Raw genomic sequence first — 23,446 nt, 5'->3', positions numbered from 1 at the left:
CCATGGTTTAAATCCACTAAATCAAAACACTATGTAGATTAGTGTGTGCCAAACTTTTAGATAAATATCAAATTTCATCTTTATATCAAACTATCACTAAATGCAATATACATGGTCCATGTCGGGTGTTTAATGGAGAAAGTCCTTGCACGAGGGATGGTTGATGAACAAAGGGATATCCATAAAAAAGTCCATTTAACTATAGTTGATAATACTGGTTATCTTGTGTATAAATAACAAGATGATGGAAATAAGCCTAATATGAAAGGTGTGATATTTAGATAATTAATGGGTTGTGCCATACAATCCTTACTTGAGTCATAAAAATATTGTGCATATAAATGTAGAGGTATGCTCCACAATTTTTATAGTAAAATATTTGTACAAGCATATTTATAAGGGCCATGATCATGGTACCATTAGATTGATGACTACATGTGGTTCCATATCAAATGAAATGGATAGGCAAGATATAGATGAAACTGAGAGTTGCTTAGATGCAAGGTACATTTCTACTTTCGAAGCATATTGGCAAATATTTGAGTACCAAGTTCATGATGAGGAGCTAGATATTCAACGCTTGCAAGTACACTTACTTGGTGAAAATAGTGTTGCTTTTCGTGACTCACATAATATTTGTGAGGTGGTACAAAATGAAAATGCTCAAGAAACAACTCACAGAGTAGTTTTCTTACAATCACATACATCTTGAGGCTAATGCACTTCTGTATTAAGAGTTTCCAACATGTTGGGTTTGGAATACACAAGAAAAATATGGACAAAGAGAAAGCAAGGAAATATATGTGGTTAGATCTATTTTGTTGCTCCTACATGTGGGAAGAGGTACTACTCGTGTCTACTCCTTATATTGTGTGCAAGGGACACACTTCATTTGAGGCCTTGTGTACATATGATAATGTAATCTATTCTACTTTTAAGGAAGCTTGCATAGCAAAGGGTATGTTGGCAAACAATGAAGAGTGGCATATGTGCTTGCAAGAAGTTGCATTGATTCAAATTGGTATATAGTTGATGATTTTATTTGTCTTCATTTTGATATTTTGTGAGCTAACACAACCTGGTCAAATTTGGAAAGACTTTTTAGTACCACTCATACAGGATATAGTACATCGATTATCTTTGCAAAATAGACCAAATGTCTATTTGCAAGATGAGGCTACTATTGAAGCATTATTGCATATGCAAGATCTTTTGTGTCGATATAGTTGCACCTAAAGTGACTATCCAGGATTACCTAAGGCGAGGATGTATCACTATACAAACCCTTTATTGCATGATGAATTAATTTATGACAAAATGGAAGAAGAGAAAACTTTCTTTGCTTTGGAAGCTATGCTTAATGATGGACAAATGAATGCTTTTCTATCTATAATAAATGTTATTGATAATGGTTCAGGTGAAATATTCTTTTTAGATGGTCCAAGGGGTTCATGAAAAACATTTCTCTATAAATGCTTACTAGCAAAGTGTGTGGTTAGGGCTGCATTGCCTTGGCCACAACATCTTTTGGTATTGCCGCATTGCTTATACCAAATGGTCATATAGCCCATTCCAAATTCAAAATACCCTTGGAATCAGATAACCATTCTACTTGCAATATACCTGTTCAGAGTAATCTTGTCGAATTGTTGAAAGAAACAAGCCTTATTTTATGGGATGAAGCTTCCATGATGCATTGATATACTTTTGAGGTGCTTGATAGGACTTTGAAGGACATAATGCACAGTGATAAGTCATTTGGCGGTAAGGTTGTTTTGCTTGGTAGAGATTTTAAACAAATGTTATCTATTTGTACCAAAGGGTAGTCTTGTGAGGACATTGTGGGTGCAACTCTTTATTGTTCTAATGTATGGTAGCACATCAAGGTTTTGAAACTAACATGGAACATGGGGTAACAATGGATGGGCATTGTTTTATCAAATGGTTGCAAGATATTTGAGATGGAAAATGTTTGTCACATAACAATGGTATGCTACAAATTCCAGCTAGAGTACTATTGAATGGGGGGTCAATGTAGGACTTGGTTAGATGTATTTATCAAGATGTGGATAGTATAAATGATCATAGGTCATTCTTCAATAAGCGTACCATTCTTGCATGCCGAAATAGTGAGGTGAAAAGGTTAAATAATCATGCATTACACTTGATGACAGGAGAGGTCAGACAATATTATTGTGTTGATTCTACCAGAACTCTTTCCTATACTCTATGAAATATCTTAATTCTCTTAACCTTGGTGGAGGTATTCCTCCTCATGTCTTGCTATTTAAGATAAATTCTCCAATAATATTGCCTAGATTTTGAATCATGCTAAAGGTCTATGAAATGACACCAAACTTAATACGCAAGGCATTTAATAGAAAGGTCATTGAGGGTAAGATAATAACAAGAACCAATGTTGGGGAAAGAGTATTCATCCCATGAATAACCTTTATCCCAACTGCATTACAACTCCCTTTCTTTATGAAGCATATGTAATTTCCTATCCATTTAGCATTTGCAATGACAATTAATGAATCTTAAGGACAAACACAATCATATTTGGGGTTATATTTGAAGACCCTATCTTTACTCATGGGCAACTTTATGTTACATTCGAGTAAAATAACCACATGGATTGAAGGTCTTGCTCAACAAGAAAGAGAATATGGTACATACCAGCATCAATATAGTATTTAAGAAAGTTCTATAAAGAGTATCATAACCTCTCATTTTCTACTTTGAAAATTTGTCAAATTTTTTATGCAAGTGTAAAGTATTTTGTTGCATGCTTTAAGACTTTAGTACTTATCTTCTTACGAACATATTCATATATAATTTCTCTTAAGTAAAATTGCTACATGGATTGAAGATCTTGCTTAGTGAGAAAGAGGATATGGTAAATACCACCATAATCAATATTTGGTTTGGTTTATGTAAAGTCTTTCATTGCTTGCTTAAAGTCTTTAGTTCTTATGACGTTAAAAACATGCTCATATATAATTTTAAATTATGCTTCATTGAAATTAGTTTTATTTTTAAAGTACTTATTTGTCTCTAAATATATTCACATGTAACTAATAACATTACCATTGTCAAACTTAGAAGATTTAAACAATTAAAAAATGATAATGTTTAACATTTTTGTTGGTTGTTTCTTTTTTTTTTGTCTAAAAGTGATTTAAATTTTAATTCTCTACAAGTGTTGTTTCAATTTCACTATCATAAAAGTTGTTATCTTACTGATTTGCTTTTATTTTATTCATTCATATTAATACTAGTTTTCTTGTAAAATGATTCAAGAAACTAAAAAATGATGATCATTACTTTTGTTAAGATCCCTTAAATCAACCTTATTTTCTTTGCTCATTTACTATTCATGTATTCTTAGATTCAAAGATATCTTATCTTTATAATTGGGATACCTGTATATTCTATAGTAGCAAATACTAATTTTAATTCTTTTTCATTATGTTTTGTTAGATGGCCTAATCAATCTTTCAATATTATTGTGTCTCAACTTATCAAATGCAGTTGCAAGAGGCATTACAACCATTAGCAATGAATGATATTATCGTGCCTCAACTTATCAAATGCATTTGCAAGAGGCATTACAACCATTAGCAATGAACGATATTATTGTGCCTCAACTTATCAAATGCAGTTGCAAGAGGCATTACAACCATTAGCGATGAATGATATTATTCATAGATCTCTTGTGAGGGTGATTGAAAGATTGCCAACAAATGGGTTTACCAATGGAAACTCTCCTTTGTATATAGGGCTTTTGTATTATGTTTATATCTAGTACTATTATATTGTGCAAACATATGATGACTACTATATATGCAGCTCACACACTAGTTGGATACCAAACGATTGGAGTAAATGGAAGTTTTAAGATCTCTCATGTTTTGTTACTTTGCATCAATTTTTTGCAAATTCTGCATATTACTCTACCAATGTTAGGGGTTAGCATATCATCACCCAAGGTAATACTTACAAAATTTTATTCTTGAACTTTTTTAAATATAAAATACATTCAACAAAAACTATTTTTCATAACTTTTTAAAAATTTTAAAGGTGTGGTTGGCAATGCTAGTATGCCATATGGGGTAACATACTCCAAGTGGAGACGTGGCACATCACCCTTGCATGTTGTGCAACCCAAATTAACTTTTGAAAATTCAAGTAGAAAGAGGAAGCTATCTTTCCAATAATTAATGTAGGGTGATTTAGAATGATGGATGTGTAAGTCAAATTTATGTGAGCAATGTTATCAATTTCTTTCTAGATGGATATTGAAGTTTTCAAAAAGTGAAATTATATTTTGAAAAATGATGTTATATTTTCTATTTGATATGGGACAATGGATCTATGATACAAAAGAAAAAAAAACATTCATATTTTTGTGTGGTTGAGATACAAAAAATTGGATTATGTACTAAATTTTTTGGGTACTTTAATATTGCTATAAGTAGGGATGTTGCTTGCATATTCGTATACAAGTAAGAATTCGAACAACATTCTTAGTTTAATTTTAGATGCAACCTAGAATCATGTTGGAAAAATATTTATATATGTTATTACATTTATAGAGAAGTGCCTTGAGCTTTAGTGCAAATAACAAAGAGAACATTAGCACAAAGTGCCGGTGGAATACTAGCACGAAGCATGAGAAGGATCTAGGTGTAGAGCGCGTAGTCCCATCTATGGAAAAGTTTTTTAGTATGAGAGCATATGCATAGGTAATGGTATGCCTTGCTTGTTCAAGCTTTTAAAATATTATTCCAATAACGCCAGTACTTCTTCAAGATTTCCCAAGTTAATTGGAGTGATTTCATACAATGGAGGCCCAACTCCAAGACACATGTAGGTCACTTCAACTTGGATGGGTTGTGTGAGTGAAATTTTTAAGTGTGTGATAGATCTGCTTGACTTGATGGGTGTGAAAAAGAGACTATCGGAAAATCAACTTAGTGCCCTAATAACAGAGGATAGATACTACATTTGTGTGGTCACTGGTGGTCGAGTTGGCGTGTTCTCTCTCCTCCGTTAACGGACTTGCGGTTCTTTGACGACCGGGATGGGATGCGAGGTATATCCGTTTGCTTGTGTGTGGCCACTATGCTTTGTTTGGAGCTAATATCCCACAAACCGACGCCTGCATTTCTATTGACCCTTACAAAATGGGCAGGAACCGAGGTTCGGGTACCGAAGCAGAGGCTTGGAAGTTGGTGGAATCATCAATGGCGTGGTCCGCAAACTTCGGGTCAACTGTACGGAAATTTCCGCGTCCGGCCCCTAACACAAACAGTATTCGTAATTTCGTTGAGTGCTTCCTCAGCGACCCTCAGGCTTCAGCTCTCTCTCTCTCTCTCTCTCTCTCTCTCTCTCTCTGTGTTCGTTGACTGCGTTCTCGGCGAACCTGAGCGCCCCCCGCCCGACTTTCTCCGCCCCCCCCCCCCCCCCCCCCCCCGCTACCATTGTATTTATTACGTTGAGTCCTCAGCCCCCCACCCCCTTCAAAGTACCATTCGATTCCGTTGTGCCCTCAGCTCGCTCTCTCTCTCTCTCTCTCTCTCAATAATTGCCACTATTGCGTTTTCCTTCACGCACAGCCCCTCACAATCGCTCCTTCCTCCGCCATCGCCAGCGCCGCAACCATGGGTCAGCCTTCACCCGAGGTCCTCTTTGCTGCCAATCTTCAGCCGGTCGTCGATCACCAAAGCAGGCCTCGCGAGAAGTCGAGCCACCTTTATAGTACTGTCCGCGGCTTCCGCCTCTTCTTCCAGCAACTCTCTGCATTGCTCAAGAAGAACTTCCTCCTGTCCCTGCGGAGCAAGCGCGCCACCGCACTCCAACTTGTCTCCTCCCTCTTCTTCGTCTTTCTCATCTTTGCGGTCGATCAGGCCATCACCGCTCGTAACAGGAGGACCACAGGCTTCCAGAACCTGTTCGAGCCCGAGCCTTCCTTTGTCCATCCCATCCCTGCTTGCGAGACCGGCTACTACATTAAAACTCCTTGTTATGACTTCCTATGGAGTGGCAAATCTATTCCCAGGGCGCAGATTATCGTCAATAACATCATGAAAAACAATCCGAACCGGCCCATAGATGAAAGCAAGGTACATACATTACTCAAGATAGCTGTATCTTTGTCCTTCTCCACCAATGGCCATTCTCAGAAATTCTAATACTCTCTCCGTGCGGCCAAGGTTTTAGCATTTGAAACACCAAGCGATGTGAATGCCTGGCTCTTGAACAACCCCATGCGAGCCACAGGAGCTCTACATTTCCAAGAGAGAAGCTCAACGGTGATTGCTTACGGAATCCAGACCAATTCAACTGCAAAGCAGCAGCGTGGAATTTACGAGGATCCTACTTTCACCTTTCAAATACCTCTTCAATTAGCTGCAGAAAGGGAAATTACTCGGTTGCTCACTGGAGGTAACGTTAAGATATCCAGTAGCTAGATTGTAACCTAGTTTCAAAGTATTCATTGCTGCAAAAGTAAAACGTGGAGCTGATATTTGAAGTTGTTCTGCGGAGATTGATTCATTTAACATCAATGGCTGTGTGCTTGTTGCTAGGCAAGACATGATTTTTACGAAGAGTAGTTGTTTATGCTGCACAACATTTAACTAACTCGATGAATAACCCACAAAAGACAGCGATACTCTCTCGCTCAACCAAAGAAGCTATAGAAGAGAGCATAAGCAAATTTATAACTGTTCTTAAGGTCCAAACCTTTGGCCATTTGTGTATCTGGGTCCTAATTGGCACTTTTCTTGCAATCTTATGGTCCCATCTTTTTTGTGTGAAGCTTTTTGACCAGCTGGTTTTAGTTCCTGGACAATTTACTCACTCAAGTCCTGTTGACAAAGGTAGATCTGGCCAGTAATCTACCAATTATGGAAGCTGTTGTAAAGAATGCTGATTATTCTATTGCCACTTTCTGGGCCAACTTAATAAAAGACTCCTAAGCTGCTGATGGTTTAACGCAGCAGCCAACTTCATCGTGCTGAACTCCCATGATTGCATCATGTAAAGCTGGCTCAGAAATTGTTTCCTTTTTGTTGACACTACTAGAACTGAGGTAAAAGAATTGCAAGTGTTGCTCATCATATGGAGGAACATACAATTGACGCTGAGCTGGCGAGGTTTTGTGAGAGTGAATAACGGAAAAGAACAAGAACACGGAGTGAGAAGAGAAGATGAGAAACACAGCAGAATTGAAGGAACAAAACCAAGTGATCACAAAGGTACAAGGCTGCAATCTGTCAGCCCCTAAATGCAGCACAGAGTGTTAGTGAGGGCACCAAACACAAGGCAGGAGGATAATCAAAATGATGGGGAGGGCTGGCTGAATAGACTGACTAAAGATGGTGGAGAGGGAGGCTGAATAAATAGGCTGAGCCCCAAGCATTTAATGCAGGTCGGCCTCCTAGCTCTGCCCGCCCAGGAGAGAACTAGCTGCCCTGCCACACGGTTCTGCTGCCTGTCCGGACTAGGGTGATACAGGCTGCCCAGTGTTGCTGGTCATCAATGCCATGCACACGGGCTGAGAAAATGCCATACACAAGGAGGACATGTCTGTCGCAAGTTAGACATTAGTTCAAATTTTCCTCCTCTTGCTTTCATAGTAAAAGATTAGTTCTAGTTAATTTGTCGTAAACTACACTGTTGTGAGCGTATGTGTATTTATACATCTTCATATGATCAGCAAGAGTAAGTACTTTTCCTCTCTCTCAAGTTGATTGTGAATAAGCTCAACCCTAAGGGAGTTGGTTTGAGCTGAAATACATTCCTGCAGGGGTGTCATTTTCAAACTCTTTCACATCTCTATAGTTGTATCCCTCAGTACTTTGTTTTGCAATTTCCTTGGAATATTTAGTCACAAAGATACTCAAATTCTTAATTGGTAATAAGCATATTATATTTATTTTCCAAAATAGAGAAAATTATATTCGTAAAACACCTCATTCAAAAAGAAATCAAGGCAAAATAAGCATACTGTGTTTCTTTTCCAAGGCAGAGAAAATCATATTAGTAAACTCCTTATTTAAAGGAATCGAGGCAAAATACAGTGCACTATAGAAGAAAGTACAAAATAGTCTTTGAATCAGTTGCTCACAAGCATGGTGCTCGCAAAAGAGACATTGTCATTTCTATTGCTAGATGTTTTCTTTAGGACGTTATTTTTAAAGAGTTTTGCACGTGTGCATTGCTCTTTCACCATCATTCTTAGAAATTGAAACGTCTTGTAAAAATTACACCAAGTTGATGATTTAAAGAGTGCCTTAGGTAATTATTTTCCAAGTTTGTTGGCCTAATTCTATTCACCATTATGTTTCAGACTGGAGCATTGGATGGTCAGTTGCATTTAAAGAGTTTGCACATCCAAATCTTGAAACCTTTTCCGTGGTTGGTATAGTGGGCCCTCTTTTCCTTCTTGCGGCAACAATGTTTGGATTTGTCATTCAAATGAGCAACCTTGTTGCTGAGAGAGAACTCAAGCTTCGGCAGGTGATATATTGTTGGGATTATGTGAATTTATTCCTCGAAACATTTCGCTACAGTTTTTCACAGTTCATAAACTGATTGGTTAGGCAATGTCGCTGATGGGGCTCTTGGACTCAGCGTATTGGTTATCTTGGATTTTGTGGGAAGTCATCTTGGTGTCGATTTCCTCACTCCTTATTGTGATCTTTGGGATGATGTTCCAATTCGATTTTTTCCTCAATAACAACTTTGGTGTTCTTTACTTCATATTCTTCCTATTTCAGCTCAACATGGTACTCCTCAGTTCCACATATTTCAAAAGACTATCCTTAGTTTTTTATTTAGAAAATATTTTGTTCAATTTAGTGTTTTTAAGCAGTAGTAACATTTCTTCCTGTTTCCTTTTCTAAAGTAGCATTAGCATTTCTTCTAATTTCCTATTCCTAAATAGAGCATTAGCATTTCTTCTTGTTTTCTCTTCATTTCAAAGTAAGGGACCAAGATAACAAACTTCAAGAGATTAAAGTAAGTCAATATTTATTATTCTCTAGTGAAGAGATTCTAAGAAAAGGTTGCTCAAACTACATCAATGTAAACAACCAAAGGCAAGATAGAAGAATTGCTCAAAAAGTTGAGTTCAAGCCAATAGGGTATTAATCCGATATCTGAATGAAAATTTTACATGGTTGATATTGTGGATTGGCAAGGAAGGCAGCCAAGTTGTGGAAAAAGTTTTTTGTCCTTCTGTCCTCTATGCTTACTAAGGCGACTACCTACTACCTATGCAAAAATTAGGGTTTACAAAGGTTGGATCTGCTCTTGCAAAGGTTGCATATTGAGCTTCCAATTTTTGGCACGCTTCTCGAGGTTGTTGCTAAACCCTAATTTTTGTTGCAGATTAGGGTTTACAAGGAAAAAGTTCTTTGTCCTTATGTCCTTCTAGTCATCCACATATACTCCACTCTACTCTCATTCTTGTATTATTGTATCGTCTTTTATGCATGGAGAGAGGGAGACTAGAAGACTGCTACTAGTCATCATTGTGCAAGTACCTTGGTGGTACTGTGCTGTACATCTCTTGCTTCATTTCAGTTGCATGTACATTCTGAGTTCTTGTGTTCTCATGTTCATTTCTTTTTGTTAGTGTTCATGCTTTCTATCTCTCTTGCTTTTGATCTTCGGTGCATTCTCACATGGTATTAGATGGCCAGTATTGCTGGATTTTTGCTATTGTGTGCTGTGACTGAGTGTAAGTGTGCATTTTCTGCCACTGGATCTTTTGTGCCTTCTATTTCAGCTTCCTATCTTCTCCACTTTTTGTGACGATCCATTCTACTGTTGGACAACTTTGTTTCTAATTCTTTGTGACCTGTTTTTCCTACATTTGAAGCTGTGTATCCTACATCTAGGGCTGTTGCATGGTTGTGGAGGCTGGATCTACTCTTGCAAAGGCTGCGTCTTGGAGCTTCCAATTTTTGGCACGCTTCCTGAGGCTGGCTACTAAACCCTATTTTTTGTTGCAGATTAGGGTTTACAACAGAGAAATCTGAAATTTCTTAGCCTTTGGTGATCTCAATGCTGTAATCTTTGGAGCAAGCTTGTAGAAAGGCTAGGAGATGAGAGAGAATGCTGAGGAGAGAGAAAATTCAGACTTTCTTTGTGAAAAATTGAAGAAATTCTGTCATTTACTGCTTTTGCCCTATCTCAATAGCTTGTAGATGCAAATAACTGAAGAAAATTAATCATTTACTCTACTGGTGCCCTGTCTCAACAGTCTATAGATGCTGTAACTTGCTGTTGATTGGTCTAATCTTGCCCCTGGCTCCCTTAGAAGGTCCTCCAATGGCTGCAAATCAAACCAGTAGCATCTTCTTCCTGTCTCTTGTATGCTGAATACACTAAAATGCCTCTCTCCAGCCTCTAAAGGCGTTTTCTAGTCTTGTATGGGCATTTTTGACACGTGGCAACCTTTCCAAATGGTTTTTCCAACATTATCCATAACTAAATATTAATTTTCAGTCTTTAAGTACTGAAAATTAATCTAATAATTATTTTGGTGCCCTGAAAAATAATTTGACCAGCCAATAATTAAATTGGCTAGGCAACTTCTATGACCATCAGATTGGCATTAAGTACCATTAAACGCCGCTTCTCTAGTGTCACCAACTGACACTTATGGCCAAATGAATGATCTAGGCCAAAAAGTGGTACCAGATACTACGAAGTACCTCTGCGGCATAACTTACATCAACTTTTGCCTCTTTGACGTCTCGTGATTTCCTCGGGTCCCGGGCTTGTAAATTTACTCTGATCCCAGTTACACCTCATATGTGTAACATTCACTTAACCATGTGATTAAAAATTAATCCACATGTTAAGTGAGGTTTCAAAAATATATATCCTCATGACAGCCCTCCCTCTTGAAATCCTTGCAATCATCCTCGATTGCATTGCCAGATGCATCAAAAGCAAAATAGTGGACTAGAATTTCCACAAGGCATCATAATTAACACAATATTGTGCACTATTGCTCAACCACTCTATATGCCCAATACATGCTGAAAATTACCAGTCAATCATAACATAACATAAGACTAACAAAGAATCTCAAAACTCATTGGCAGATTATCATGTGACATGTCTATTTCTCATGAGCTCAACTCATCTGGCAAAAACAAATCATAGCATAGCACAACCAAGCATAAACCATGGCCAAAATATCAATGGCAACATAACATATGCTGTTTTCCATGGAACTAGATATAAAACATTGAAAACTAAGCATAATTTGATCTCTTGCTGATCTGAGAACTGATCACAAATTGCTGCAAATGTGACTCTAAACTGATCATAAGCTCATCGCAAAAACTGAGTAGCAATCAATGCAAAAACTGACGCGAAACTGATTCCAAAAGTGACTATAAATGGTTCTCAAGCTGATAAAAAATTGAGCTGAAATTGATCAGAAATTTTGTCTCAAAATTAAGGTAAAATTCATGCCAAATTGATCATAAGCTGATGCAAAAGTATAGTTCTAGTGTCCGAGTGAAACTCATACTCAGTGACTAGTACACTAAGTAGTGACCTCATGGCAAACATACTGTTAGCGCAGTACCTTGGATGCATGCTAAATACATCCGAGATCCATTACTTACGAGAGTTATCCATAATTGGAGGAGTGGAAGTGCTAGCTTCCCCTTGAGCATCAGGCAATACTTCGGACACTTGCTTTGTTGAGCCTGATGAAGCCTAAACTAAAGTTGGCTCTAACTGAAAGGCATCTAGGTAAAGCTATAATAATTGAGGATGGTGTGCCAAGTCATTCTCTTCCATCCATTTGGCATCCATTGGTGAATAATTTTGAAATTTCACCAAGTATCTTTTGGAAACTTTACCTTTGACCTTTCTTTCCTTACGTGTCAAAATTTGCTTGGGTACTAAAATCTCATCGAGCTCCTCAACCTCAAGCTGAATTTCAGGAGACATATCCTCTAGCACATCACCAGGAAAAGGCCTCAACAAACTGATATGAAACGCATTGTGTATCCTCCAATGTGGAGGTAGTTTCAGCTGATATGCGACATCGCTGATCTTAGTATCTCATACTCAACTTCGGATACAATCTTTTTCTTCCTTTCATCTTTTTCAACCTTGCCTTTTCAAAATGCAGCAATACATAATCACCCTCTGCAAACTGCAAAGCATGTCTCTGGCGATCAACTGACCTCTTTTGCTTTTCTTGCGATCTCTGAAGTGCATATTTTATCTTTGCATAGGCTACATCCAAGTTTTCCACATAACGATTAGCCTCAAAGATCTTTTCCTTAGTTTGCAGAATAGGTGATACCTCCTTGCCACCCTTAACCACCTCAAATGGAGCTTTGCCCATAGAACTATGCACTGTGTTGTTGTAAGCAAACTCAACCAAGGGCAAATATTGCTCCCAGTGTGTCTTGTGGTCTAAAACATAGCACCTCAAAAGATCTAACACTGTGGAATTTGCTTCCTTAGACTAACCATTTGTCTACAGATGGAAGGATGATGAGAATTTCAGCATGGTATCCATATTCTTAAACAACCCCTTCCAAAATAAACTAGTAATCCGGGGGTCTCAATCACTAACAATCAACTCTGGCATACCATGATACTTAAAGACGTGCTGTAAAAATAATCATGCCATATGATCAACCTTTATTTTCTTCCTCACCGGAATGAAATGGGCTTGTTTACTAAACCTACAAATGATAGTCCATATCCCATCATTCCTTATAGGTGTCTTAGGAAGCTAAGAAATAAAGTCCATTGCAATGCTCTGCCAAGGCCTATCTGAAATAGGCAAGGGCTGCAATAGACCTGACATCTTTTGCCTATCATGCTTTACCTTCTGGCATATGATGCATGTCCTAACAAATTGTTCTACATCATGCCTCAGAGCTGGCCAATAAAAAAAATTCTCCACTACCTTGGTCGCGGCATCAATACCTTTCCTTTGTGTCTTGCATACGGAGAAGCATGACTTTCAGTGATAACTCTAGGCCTTAACTGCTTTGTAACACACAGTTGTCCATGCATCATTAGAAATCCATCTCTTAGCACAAAGTGTTCATGACTTTGGCCATTGCAAAGCCGATTCTAAACATTAGCAAAGTCCGAATCAACAACATATTGCTCTTTCATGGCATCCAACTCAGTGTGATAAACCATGCTGATGGCTGAAATTTGTGGCTTACATGATAGTGCATCAGCCACAACATTCTTTTTACCATCAATATGTACAATCTAAAAATGAAACATAGAGAGAAAATTTGTCCATCTTATATGCTTCTCTGATAACTTTGTGTTGTGCATACGGAGGAGCATGACTTTGAGTGATAACTCTAGGCCTTAACTGCTTTGTGACATACAGTCGTCCATGCATCATTAGAAATCCATCTCTTAGCACAAAGTGTTCATGCCTTTGGCCATTGCAAAGCTGATCATAAACATTAGCAAAGTCCGAATCAGCAACATATTGCTCTTTCATGGCATCCATATTTATAATCTGAAAATGAAACATAGAGAGAAAATTTGCCTATCTCATATGCTTCTCTAATAACTTTGTTTGCATCAGAAAGTACCTCAAAGTTTGATAGTCAGTCTGCATTGTAAAATCAGTCCCCAACAAATAATGTTTCCACGTAGACAGTGCATGAATTACAGCCAAGAGCTCTTTCTCATAGACCTGCAAATTCTTTTCTGCACCGTGGATAATTCGGCTCTCATAAGCCACAACTCGGCCATCTTGCATAAGAACAGCTGCAATGCTGTTACCAGATGCATCACGTTGAACTATGAATAACTTTCTTAGATTGGGCAACTCAAGCACAGGATCTGAAGTCATCTTTTCCTTCAATATTCATGCATGACCAACATTCATTCCTTGAGCCCTATAAGCATTCGGGGGTGCAGATGCCTTAGATCGGACAACTCAAGCACATGATCTGAAGTCATCTTTTCCTTCAGCATTCACGCATGACCAGTATTCATTCCTTGAACCCCATAAGCATTCGAGGGTGCAGATGCAATACCAAACATGCTACTTTGTGCCCTAGGCATCAAGCCAATGTTGCCATACATAGGGTTTTGCATATTTCCAGCTATATCCGAATACATTGGGCCTTGTACACTATGCATTGGTTGCTACATGCCATAGGGATTTGTGCCATACATGCCCGTTTGTGGTCCTTGTCCAACCATAGCATGAAAAATCGTGCTTCTACTAAAATATCCTGGCTACCCCATCATAGCATGCATGCTCGACTGTCCAAAATCCATTGGATTGACACTTCCGTGATGACCTTGTATTTGCATTTCTTGCCCCGTAGGTACCAACTGTTTTATTTTATTAGCATCTTTGGAAGCTTCAAATAAAGGGTTTGACATTATCTTCGATGCATCTTGCCATCTTGAAGGTGTAGAAGATGTCTTTTTCTTGCCTTTGTTGTCCTTCTTTGGAGCATTAAAAAATCGGGTAAATCGAGGATCCTTTGCCAATTCAGCAAAGAGATTTGCTGTTGTCCTCATCCGATTCTCGAACTGGTCATCAAATTCCTCTTCACTTTGCTGGTCATCAGCTTCCTTATGCCCTGAAGGCCGTGCATCTTGCCCAACAACAACATTTTCAGTTTGATGTTCATGGTTTGAGTTGCGTCCAATGTTAGGCATTGCATTTCCTTCATTCCCATGTGAATGTTCATAATGAGAGGCATCATTATTGCTTGAGTCCATCTCATTGTATAAAGATATATTGCTGTAATTTCTCAGCTGAGAGTAAAAATCAGCACTAGCACAAAGCTTTGGCTTGCAATTAGGTGCCTTGGGCCCACCAAATCAAGGGATTGAGTGGTATCCTGACAATGCAACCAGCCTTCCTCCTTGGATAGGATGGTAAATAACCTGATTAAGAACTATTTACAGTAATTAACAAATTCACAAAACTGAAATGCACACTTTACTATATAATCTTGGACATTGGACACCTTGTTGGCCCCAAACCTGGCGTCCCTTTTGATATTTATTTAACTTAATTGAAGAAGAAGTTGATGTACAATGGGATTTTCCCAACCTCTCTCGGTTTCCAACTTCCCTTGGTGTCCAAAATGACAAGCAAGTCTTCAATTTGATTTACCCCTTGATTCTGGCAGTCAATTGGCCTTCACTCGCTTTGATGGAGATATAAAATGCCCCAAATTCATTGAATTTTTTAGCCCCTCCACCTGAATTTGACTGAAAACAGCTTCAGTCCAGTTGAATGAGCTTCTAATTTTCGGCACGTTTCCCAAGGCTATTGCTAAATCCTAATTTCGGCTGCTGCAGATTAGGGTTTATAGCAGAGAAATCTGAAATTTCTCAGTCTCTGGTGATTTTAATGTTATAATCTTTGAAGCAAGGTTGTAGAAAGGCTAGGAAATGAGAGAGAATGCTGAGGAGAGAGAAAATTCAGACTTTCTTCGCAAAGAACTGAAGAAAATTTGTCATTTACTGCTGCTGCCCTGTCTTAACAACTTGTAGATGCAAAGAACTGAAGAAAATCAGTCATTTATTGCTGTTGCTCTATCTCAACAGCTTGTAGATGCTGTCACTTGTTGTTATTTGGTCTTCTCTTGCCTTTGGCTGCCTCAGAAAGTCCTCCAATGGTTGCAAGTCAGGCTAGCAGCATCTCCTCTCTCTCTCTTGGTGTAGGCTGAATACACTAAAATGCCTCTCTCTAGCCTCTAAAGACGTTTTTCAGCCTTGCATGGACATTTTTGACAAATGACAGCCTTCCCAAATGGTTTTTCTAGCATTATCCATAATTAAATACTAATTTTCAGTCTTTAAATACTGAAAATTAATCTAATAATTATTTCGGTGCTCTAAAAAATAATTTGACTGGCCAATAATTAAATTGGCCAAGCAATTTCTATTCTTGAGTGTTTTTGCACCATCTTTGATCATTAGATTGCTGTTAAGTACCATTAAACGCCACTTCTCTAGTGTTACCAATTGACACTTATGGCCAAATGAATCACCTAGGCCAACAAGTGGCACCAGACCACTAAGTACCTGTGTGGCATAACTCACAACAACTTTTTTCTTTGACATCCTGTGATTTCCTTGGGTTATGGGCTCGTAAATTTACTCTAACCCTAGTTACACCTCATATGTGCAACATTCACTTAACCATGTGATTAAAAATTAATCCATATGTTAAGTGAGGTTTCAAAAATACATGTCCTCATGACATGACACATGAGAATCAAGTCGTACTGAGCTCATGAAATCTCAAAGGATTTGCAAACTCCATGATATTTAGATGTCTCTCTTAAACTAAAAATTCATCCATATTGACTAGCTCTTTAGAGCGGCCCCAAGACATGCATACTTTCAAAAATGTCATTAAACGGGGAGTGGTTCTAGAGAGTTTTTGTATCCCACATGCAAAACCCTAATTTTATAGGATCCTTCCATGTCTCTAAATAGATAAGTCGCCCACCATTCAGCTTGATCCTTGTCTTGCAGGCTTTAGCCATCAATCCTCTTTCACTAGCTGTCCAGCCCCCAATGACTGCTACTACATGGTCTACGTTGTTGCTTAGTCTCCCACTATTGCCAGTGATTAGCTGCCATTATCTTCATCATGTCATTTTTGTGTTTTCAACTCTTTTCTTTATCAATCTTTGTTCCGATTGGTGGTTATTGCACTTAGGATTCGTCTCCGGTGGATGATACACATCGATACCTCTCACAGCTTGCTCCCATGAGAGCTACTGGCTATTGGACAGCTTTTCCCTTGAGTAACTTGCACATTCTCTCCTTCATTTACAACATTCATTTATTCACTTCAAAGTTCTCTCTCTTCTTTGTTTGTGTCTGTGCATTTGCATTTTGAGTTTTGCATTTAGGGTTTGAGTTTTGTATGTCACTATTTGAGTCTTTGTGTTTCAATTGTGGTCGTACTTTCTATGTTTCCTCAATGCAAACCCTAGCATATCTTCACAATCTCTCCACTAGTGTCAGGATCTCTCTGGGTAAGCTGTGATGCCCACTCCTACTCACTTCTCGGCATAACATGTATTGGAGACTGAAGTGGTGTGGAAGCGTTTGAAGTGACAAGTCATTTTTCCTTTGATAGTTCTTGTTTTTGATGATGAGCTTTCCGATTAAGGGCCTAGCTTTCTTCGGAGAGTACCTAGCTCTGGTACCATGTAAAGAAATACTCATCTATTGACAACAAGCACAATCGTATAATAAAGCACAAACCGATAAATAACATAGTTAGGGTTAGGGTAACACAGAGACAAGAAACACTGAAGGTGAATGAATGAATGCTGAATATATATGATGCTCAATGCAGCAAACACATTATGCAAAGTAAATATTGACCCTAAAGGTCTTGTGTCTTAGGACTAGGGTAGAGAGTATGAGTTGGAGAGTGTGTTGTACTTTGATGGATCTTGAAACGCAGTGGACAGCCTCTCAAAGTACACTGGCAGTAGCAAATGCAGATTTGGGAGTGTTTGGATCAGTGCTGGATGAAGCAAGCACGAATAGTGAGCAGCAAATATGAAACAATCTAGAATAGGCAAGCGACAGCTGCAGCAGCAAAATGCTGCTACCATGATGATATGGCAGGCTGTATGGCAGGGACGGACAGAAAACACAATTTGTTGCTACAAAGGAGAGAGGGGCTGGAAAATGGGCGCTAGCTATGGACAGCAATAAGCTATGGACAATAGTGGATGGTAGTAGACAAAAGCTCAAACTAAGATATCCTCCGTGAATGGGACGTGGACAGTAAGACATGAGGCAACAATTTGCAAAACAAGAATAGACCTAGTGGTGGGTATCTTGTCTATTTATTGAAGTGTGGATCCTCCCAAATTAGGGCTTGGCTTATGGAACATAGACACTCTCTATCTATTTATCAAAGTGTGGATCCTCCCAAATTAGGGTTTGGCTTATGGGACACAGACACTCTTTAGGAATGTGCATTGTGTAATGAAACTTTGGTAATAATGCAGTTCTAGGGCTGTAATAAAGGTTTAATCAGTTTATAATGAAAATTTTAGCTTAACAACTTCTCCATGGATGGAGATCATCCACTCCACCTTGGTTGTACCCATTGTGTGACTCCCTTCTCGTAACCCACTATGCTTTTTTCTACTTGTCTTTGAGTCCACTTGGTTGGCCCGAAAGCCATTTGTAAATATTTTATTCTTTAATTCTAAATTCTTCACAAAGAGAGAGAGAGAGAGAGAGAGAGAGAGAGAGAGAGAGAGAGTAGTGAAGAGAGAAAGCCATGGCGAGACACTCTCTATCTATTTATCAAAGTGCAGATCCTCCCAAATTAGGGTTTGGCTTTTGGGACACACACTCTCTAGGAATGCGCATTGTGTAATGAAACTTTGGTAATAATGCAGTTTTGGGGCTGTAATAAAGGTCTAATCAGTTTATAATGAAAATTTTAGCTCAACAACTGTTCCATGGATGGAGATCATCCACTCCACCTTGGTTGTACCCATTGTGTGACACCCTTCTTTTATTATTGTAACTCCCTTCTTGTAACCCACTGTTTTTTTTCTACTTGTCTTTGAGTCCACTTGGTTGGCCCGAAAGCCCTTTGTAAATATTTTATTCTTTAATTCTAAATTCTTCACAAAGAGAGAGAGAGAGAGAGAGAGAGAGAGAGAGAGAGAGAGAGTGTGTGTGTGTGTGTGAAGAGAGAGAGCCATGGCGATTCCTGCCCTGAGCAGTTGCACCCTGCCTATCTGCCATCAGTTTATTGTCCTAGTCCTAGGGAACTTTTCTTGCAGCTCCACACTATTTTCAAGGCCTGCAATCCTACACGCTGTCTGCCCTGTGCCATATCTGCTCTGTGCACTGCCTGTCTTGCCCTGTGTGCTGCCTGTCCTTCACAGGTGCTGCCTGTAGACGGGTGACAGCAATGGTTTGCAAGAGAGAGAGATAGACACAGAGACAGAGACTGGACAGTTCTGAACACTTAGCCCCACAATATGTCAGAGTTGAACACTGCCTTCATCCATCAGGTGGTGGAGGCCTTGGGGCTTGATTCAGATGCTGAGGGGGATGAAATGGTTCCCTGTACTGATCTGACAACCCCCTGTTCCGAGGTTCAGCCGAGTTCGGATGTGCGGCCACTGATTAAACGCAAAAAACATGTTCTTGATGCTTTGATGGACCCTTGCAGCATGATCATCAGGTGCCCTTTTTTAAAGCATGGTGCAGTGAATAGAATCTGAGCAAGGAGTAGAGAATATACAATAAATATGAGAAGAACAGAAACTTCTTTGATTCCAAACGAATTGCTATAAAGACGGCTTTGTCCACTTGTGGGCTTTCACTGTGAAGCTTAGATGGTGATCTAGATAGATGATAGGTGAAAAGCTTAACAACAGTGATAGCCCCAAACAGGTCTAATGCCCTTATTCTGGGCACTTTTCAATGGACGCCCATGCAATGGTGTGCCACCCTCGATAGTTGAGGCCTATATATAGGCCATCTCTCCCCTCATTTATTACACACCCCTTCAGTTATTTTCCACCACTCTTCTTCGTCATTGTGGCACTCTTCTCTCTCCTCACCACTGTTGCTCATACCCCTATCAAAGGATATTGTAGTTCGTGGTTACCTTTCACCATCTCCACCTAGTATCATCTTCTCCACATCTGGCAATAGGGTTCAGGCTTACATTTACACTTTAGGAGGATCTCCACCAGGAGTAGGTGTTAGCTCCCACATACTTGGCGTTACCTTGGCATGTGTGTTTAGTAGGCTCGAACGTTTCTCAATGGTCTGGTGCCATCTTTCCTTCTTGGTGATAGCATCGTCCATCTTGGTGTCAGTCTCCATACATTAGATGCCCTCCCCATTGACCCGAGCATTTGTGTTTTGCAGCCTAGGGACACTTCACATATCTGGCATTATCATCTTCATCTAGGCGCTAGCATCTAGGGTGCTCTCTTGTTTGGCAGCTCCCACGCTCTCAGGTATTTGTGTTTTGTAGCCTGGCCCACTTCTTGGCATCTAAGGACTGCGCTTCACTCCCTCCACAGCTGGTGATGATCTTCTTCATCCCTAATGGCATCAGAGCACTATGCTTTGGTTCAAGTAGGTTGGGGGTTTGGCATTATCTACTGATTTTTGCTTGCATCACTGGGAGATAGAGATACCTTTCTCTTCCTTCCCACCATCCCTTTTACAGGTTGACACTTTGGTGCTCTGGCTTCTTCACGGGCAGATGGGCAGCCCACTAGGTGGTGCTCCTATTTTGGTATCATTGGACCCCCCACTGATGCTTGCCAACATTGACCTTTGCTTTCTATACCTTCTCAGAGCACATGCATCTACCCCCAGGCACTCATTGTGCCACCTTTTCCTCTTGGGCCAGAGAGTTTATTTTGCATCGGCTTTTAGATTTTTATGCTAAAGGAAATAAGATGCATCCGATGTGCACCAAGCCTTTCGAGCCAAAGGAAGATTACTTGGTACCTTGACCTCTTTGAGACCAACGCAATGCACTAGGAGGTTTCTTCTACTTCTTCTAGGGTTCAATGGTTGCCCCAACGACAACCCGTGGTTCTGCAGTCTGCTTCACCGAGAGACAGTGATTGTTGGGTATCGTCTCCTTTGTTAGTCCACTCCTTTGCGAGATAGTGGTTGTTCAACACCTTCCATTTGGCTCTATAGTCCACTCCACTGAGAGACAACGACTATTGCCAATCCTTGGCTTTGCATGAGCCTCACCTTTCCCCACCCTTGACTACTCCCCGAGAGGCCACCTTTGGGGGTTCTTCGACCTCGTTGGAATCCCATATATCTTCTTCAACACAATCGGTAGTACTTCCTTTGTCATCAGATTTGTCACATCTTAGCACTATTGGATCTTCATCTTGCACTCCCATATTCATAGAAATCCTCTTAACCATACTACTCACATGCAGCAAAACAAGGTGTCTGCTTTGGTAGAAGACAATGCTATGGTTGGTAGCTTCTTACCGATCCAAGAGAAGATTCCTAAATTGAAAGAGAAGTAATATCTTGAAACTGACTTTTTGGAATTATTGCCACTTGCCTAGTTTGAGTCACAATTCCCCACAAGAGAACTTTCGGAACTGTATGTGATACCATAGTCAAGAGTTCCATTTAAGTATTTGAGCACCCATATCCTAGATTTCCAATAACTTTCTTGTAGTTTGTTTGAGAACTTGCTCAAAACACCACCATCAAATTTGATATCTGCTTGATGCTGCATAAATAGATTGAATTGCTGACCAACCTCTTGTACCTTCCAATGTCTGCTAATGCTGATGCATCCTCAATGGATAACTTCACATTGACCTCCATAGGTGTAGCTATCTCTTGACACTCGATCATGCCAAATGTTTTCAAGATCTCCTATGCATATTTTTTTCAAGAGATGAAGATTTTGCCAGGCTTTTGCTAGACTTCAATCCCCAAACAATAATGTAGCAAGCCTAAGTCTATCATTTCAAACTTGCTGCTCAAGGCCTTTCGAGTTTAATGGATCATATCTTCATAGTCACTTGTAATAAGAAGGTCGTCCACATATAGGACAATCACTACGGACTTTTCATCATTTTTCTAAAGATATAAGTTAGCATTTGAGGCACATCTATTGAAGTTTGAGCCTAAAAGGAATTTATCTATCCAGTGGTATCACCATATCATGCTCTTGGGACTTGTTTCAACCTATACAATGCCTTCTTTGGCTTACAAACTTTGTTCTCAGAATGGGGGGCCTCAAATCCCAATGATTAATCCACCTATATCTCCTCCTTGAGATCATCATTCAAGAATATTGATTTAACATTCATTTGGTAAATAGGCTATGTCTTGTGAGCGGCCACTGTAAGTAATGTGCAAATAGTGGTCATTTCGGCAATTAGAGTGAATGATTCTTGAAAATCAAATCGTTCAACCTATGAAAATCCCTGTTACTAATCTGGCTTTGTACTTTTCTAAGCTGCCATTAGCCTTGTACTTTATACTTGGTGCCAATTTTCTTCCTCTTTTCTGGTATATCACTAGCTCCCAAGTATCATTCTTTATTATGTTGTCATACTTAGCTTGTATAGTTACTTTCCATATTGGATTGGCAAGTGCTTCTTCCAAGTTTGCTAGCTCCTTTACTTCTCTCATAATCTTAGTCACCATCAAGGCCATATTGACTAGAGCCTTCATAACTCCGATTGAGAATGTAGACTGCAGTATTAACAACTTTCGCCTAAAACTAGTTAGGCAACCCTTTCCCTTAAGTATGCACCTTGCCATTTCCACAATGGCACAATTTTAGCGTTCAGTAATGCCATTTTGCTGAGCTATATAAGGCGTTGCCAATTGATGTTTAATCCCTTTGCTCTTGTAAAAGTCTTCAAACTCCTTGAGTTAAACTTACCACTGCCATCTGTTCTAAACTTCTTCACACTTTGTCTTGTTTCATTCTCAATAAGTTTTTGCCATTCTTTAAACTTACCTAAATCTTGAGTCTTATCATGAAAGTACACCCACATCTTTCTATTGTATTTATCGACGATTAATATAAAATAAGAAGATCCACCCAAGGCTTGTGTAGGCATTTTACCGCACAAAGTCAACATGCACAAACTCTAGAGGAGCCTTTGCTCTATTCTTGCTTTCTTGTGGAAATGCCTTTCTCTATTGCTTGCGTATCGTACAAGCTTCACATGGTTCCTTCAATTATCGCAGGTAGATGAGCAACTATACTTTGCTTATGCATCTCCTTTAACACTGCAAATCCAATGTGACCAAACCTTTAATGTCAAAGTTTACTTGTGTCCACACTAGCGGTGGTTGTAAGAGCACTTAGCTCATACAGGTTGTTTGTTCTTTCTTCTCTGCCAACAACTTTGCTAGTACTGTCAAGAATTCATGCACGTGTCTTGGTGAACCTTACTTCATGACGAAGATCAGTTATGGAAGTAATTGATAATAATTTTTACTTAATCTCTAGATTATATAACACATTTGAAAGCTTTTTGAGTTCACCATTTGCAACAAGAAAGGAAATAGTATTTGCGTTCTCAGCAAAGCATTTTGCATAGTTCCCAATTGTTACAATGATGGACTTTTGCAGAGGTTGCATACAACTATATAGGCCTTTCTTGTTGGTCATGTGACAGGAGGCGCTACTATTCAATATCCATGAGCTAGTGATAGATACTTCTTGCATCGAGGAACACATTGCATCAATGGTTACCATGAAAAACTTCAAACTGCTTCAGCCGTATTGGTTGTCTCATTTTCTTTAGTTTTCAAGGTGCCATTATTTTCATCTCCCTTCTTGACACAACAAGTTGTAATTGCATGTCTTTTTTTCTTACAAGAGAAGCATTTTTCTTGAAACTTTTTCTTACCATC

General features: G+C 39.2%; 1 protein-coding gene across 1 annotated transcript in view; it reads left to right on the top strand.

The window, feature by feature from the left end:
- Positions 1-5,503: 5,503 nt before the first annotated feature.
- The window catches only part of LOC148015795 (ABC transporter A family member 2-like), a 44,255-nt gene continuing 26,312 nt past the window's right edge, over positions 5,504-23,446 (top strand). The window contains exons 1-4 of the mRNA XM_087664669.1: positions 5,504-6,129; positions 6,220-6,451; positions 8,361-8,530; positions 8,614-8,799. Of these exons, the coding sequence (XP_087520795.1) occupies positions 5,668-6,129; positions 6,220-6,451; positions 8,361-8,530; positions 8,614-8,799 (1,050 nt within the window). The 5' untranslated portion in view covers positions 5,504-5,667. The remainder of the gene's footprint in view (positions 6,130-6,219; positions 6,452-8,360; positions 8,531-8,613; positions 8,800-23,446) is intronic.

This window comes from Lygodium microphyllum, chromosome 23 (assembly GCF_053477565.2).
Source record: "Lygodium microphyllum isolate KBCC chromosome 23, Lygodium_microphyllum_v1.1.10, whole genome shotgun sequence".
NCBI classification, from domain to species: Eukaryota; Viridiplantae; Streptophyta; class Polypodiopsida; order Schizaeales; family Lygodiaceae; genus Lygodium; species Lygodium microphyllum.
The sequence above is the reverse complement of the archived record's forward strand: the minus strand, read 5'-3'. Positions and strand labels throughout refer to the sequence as shown.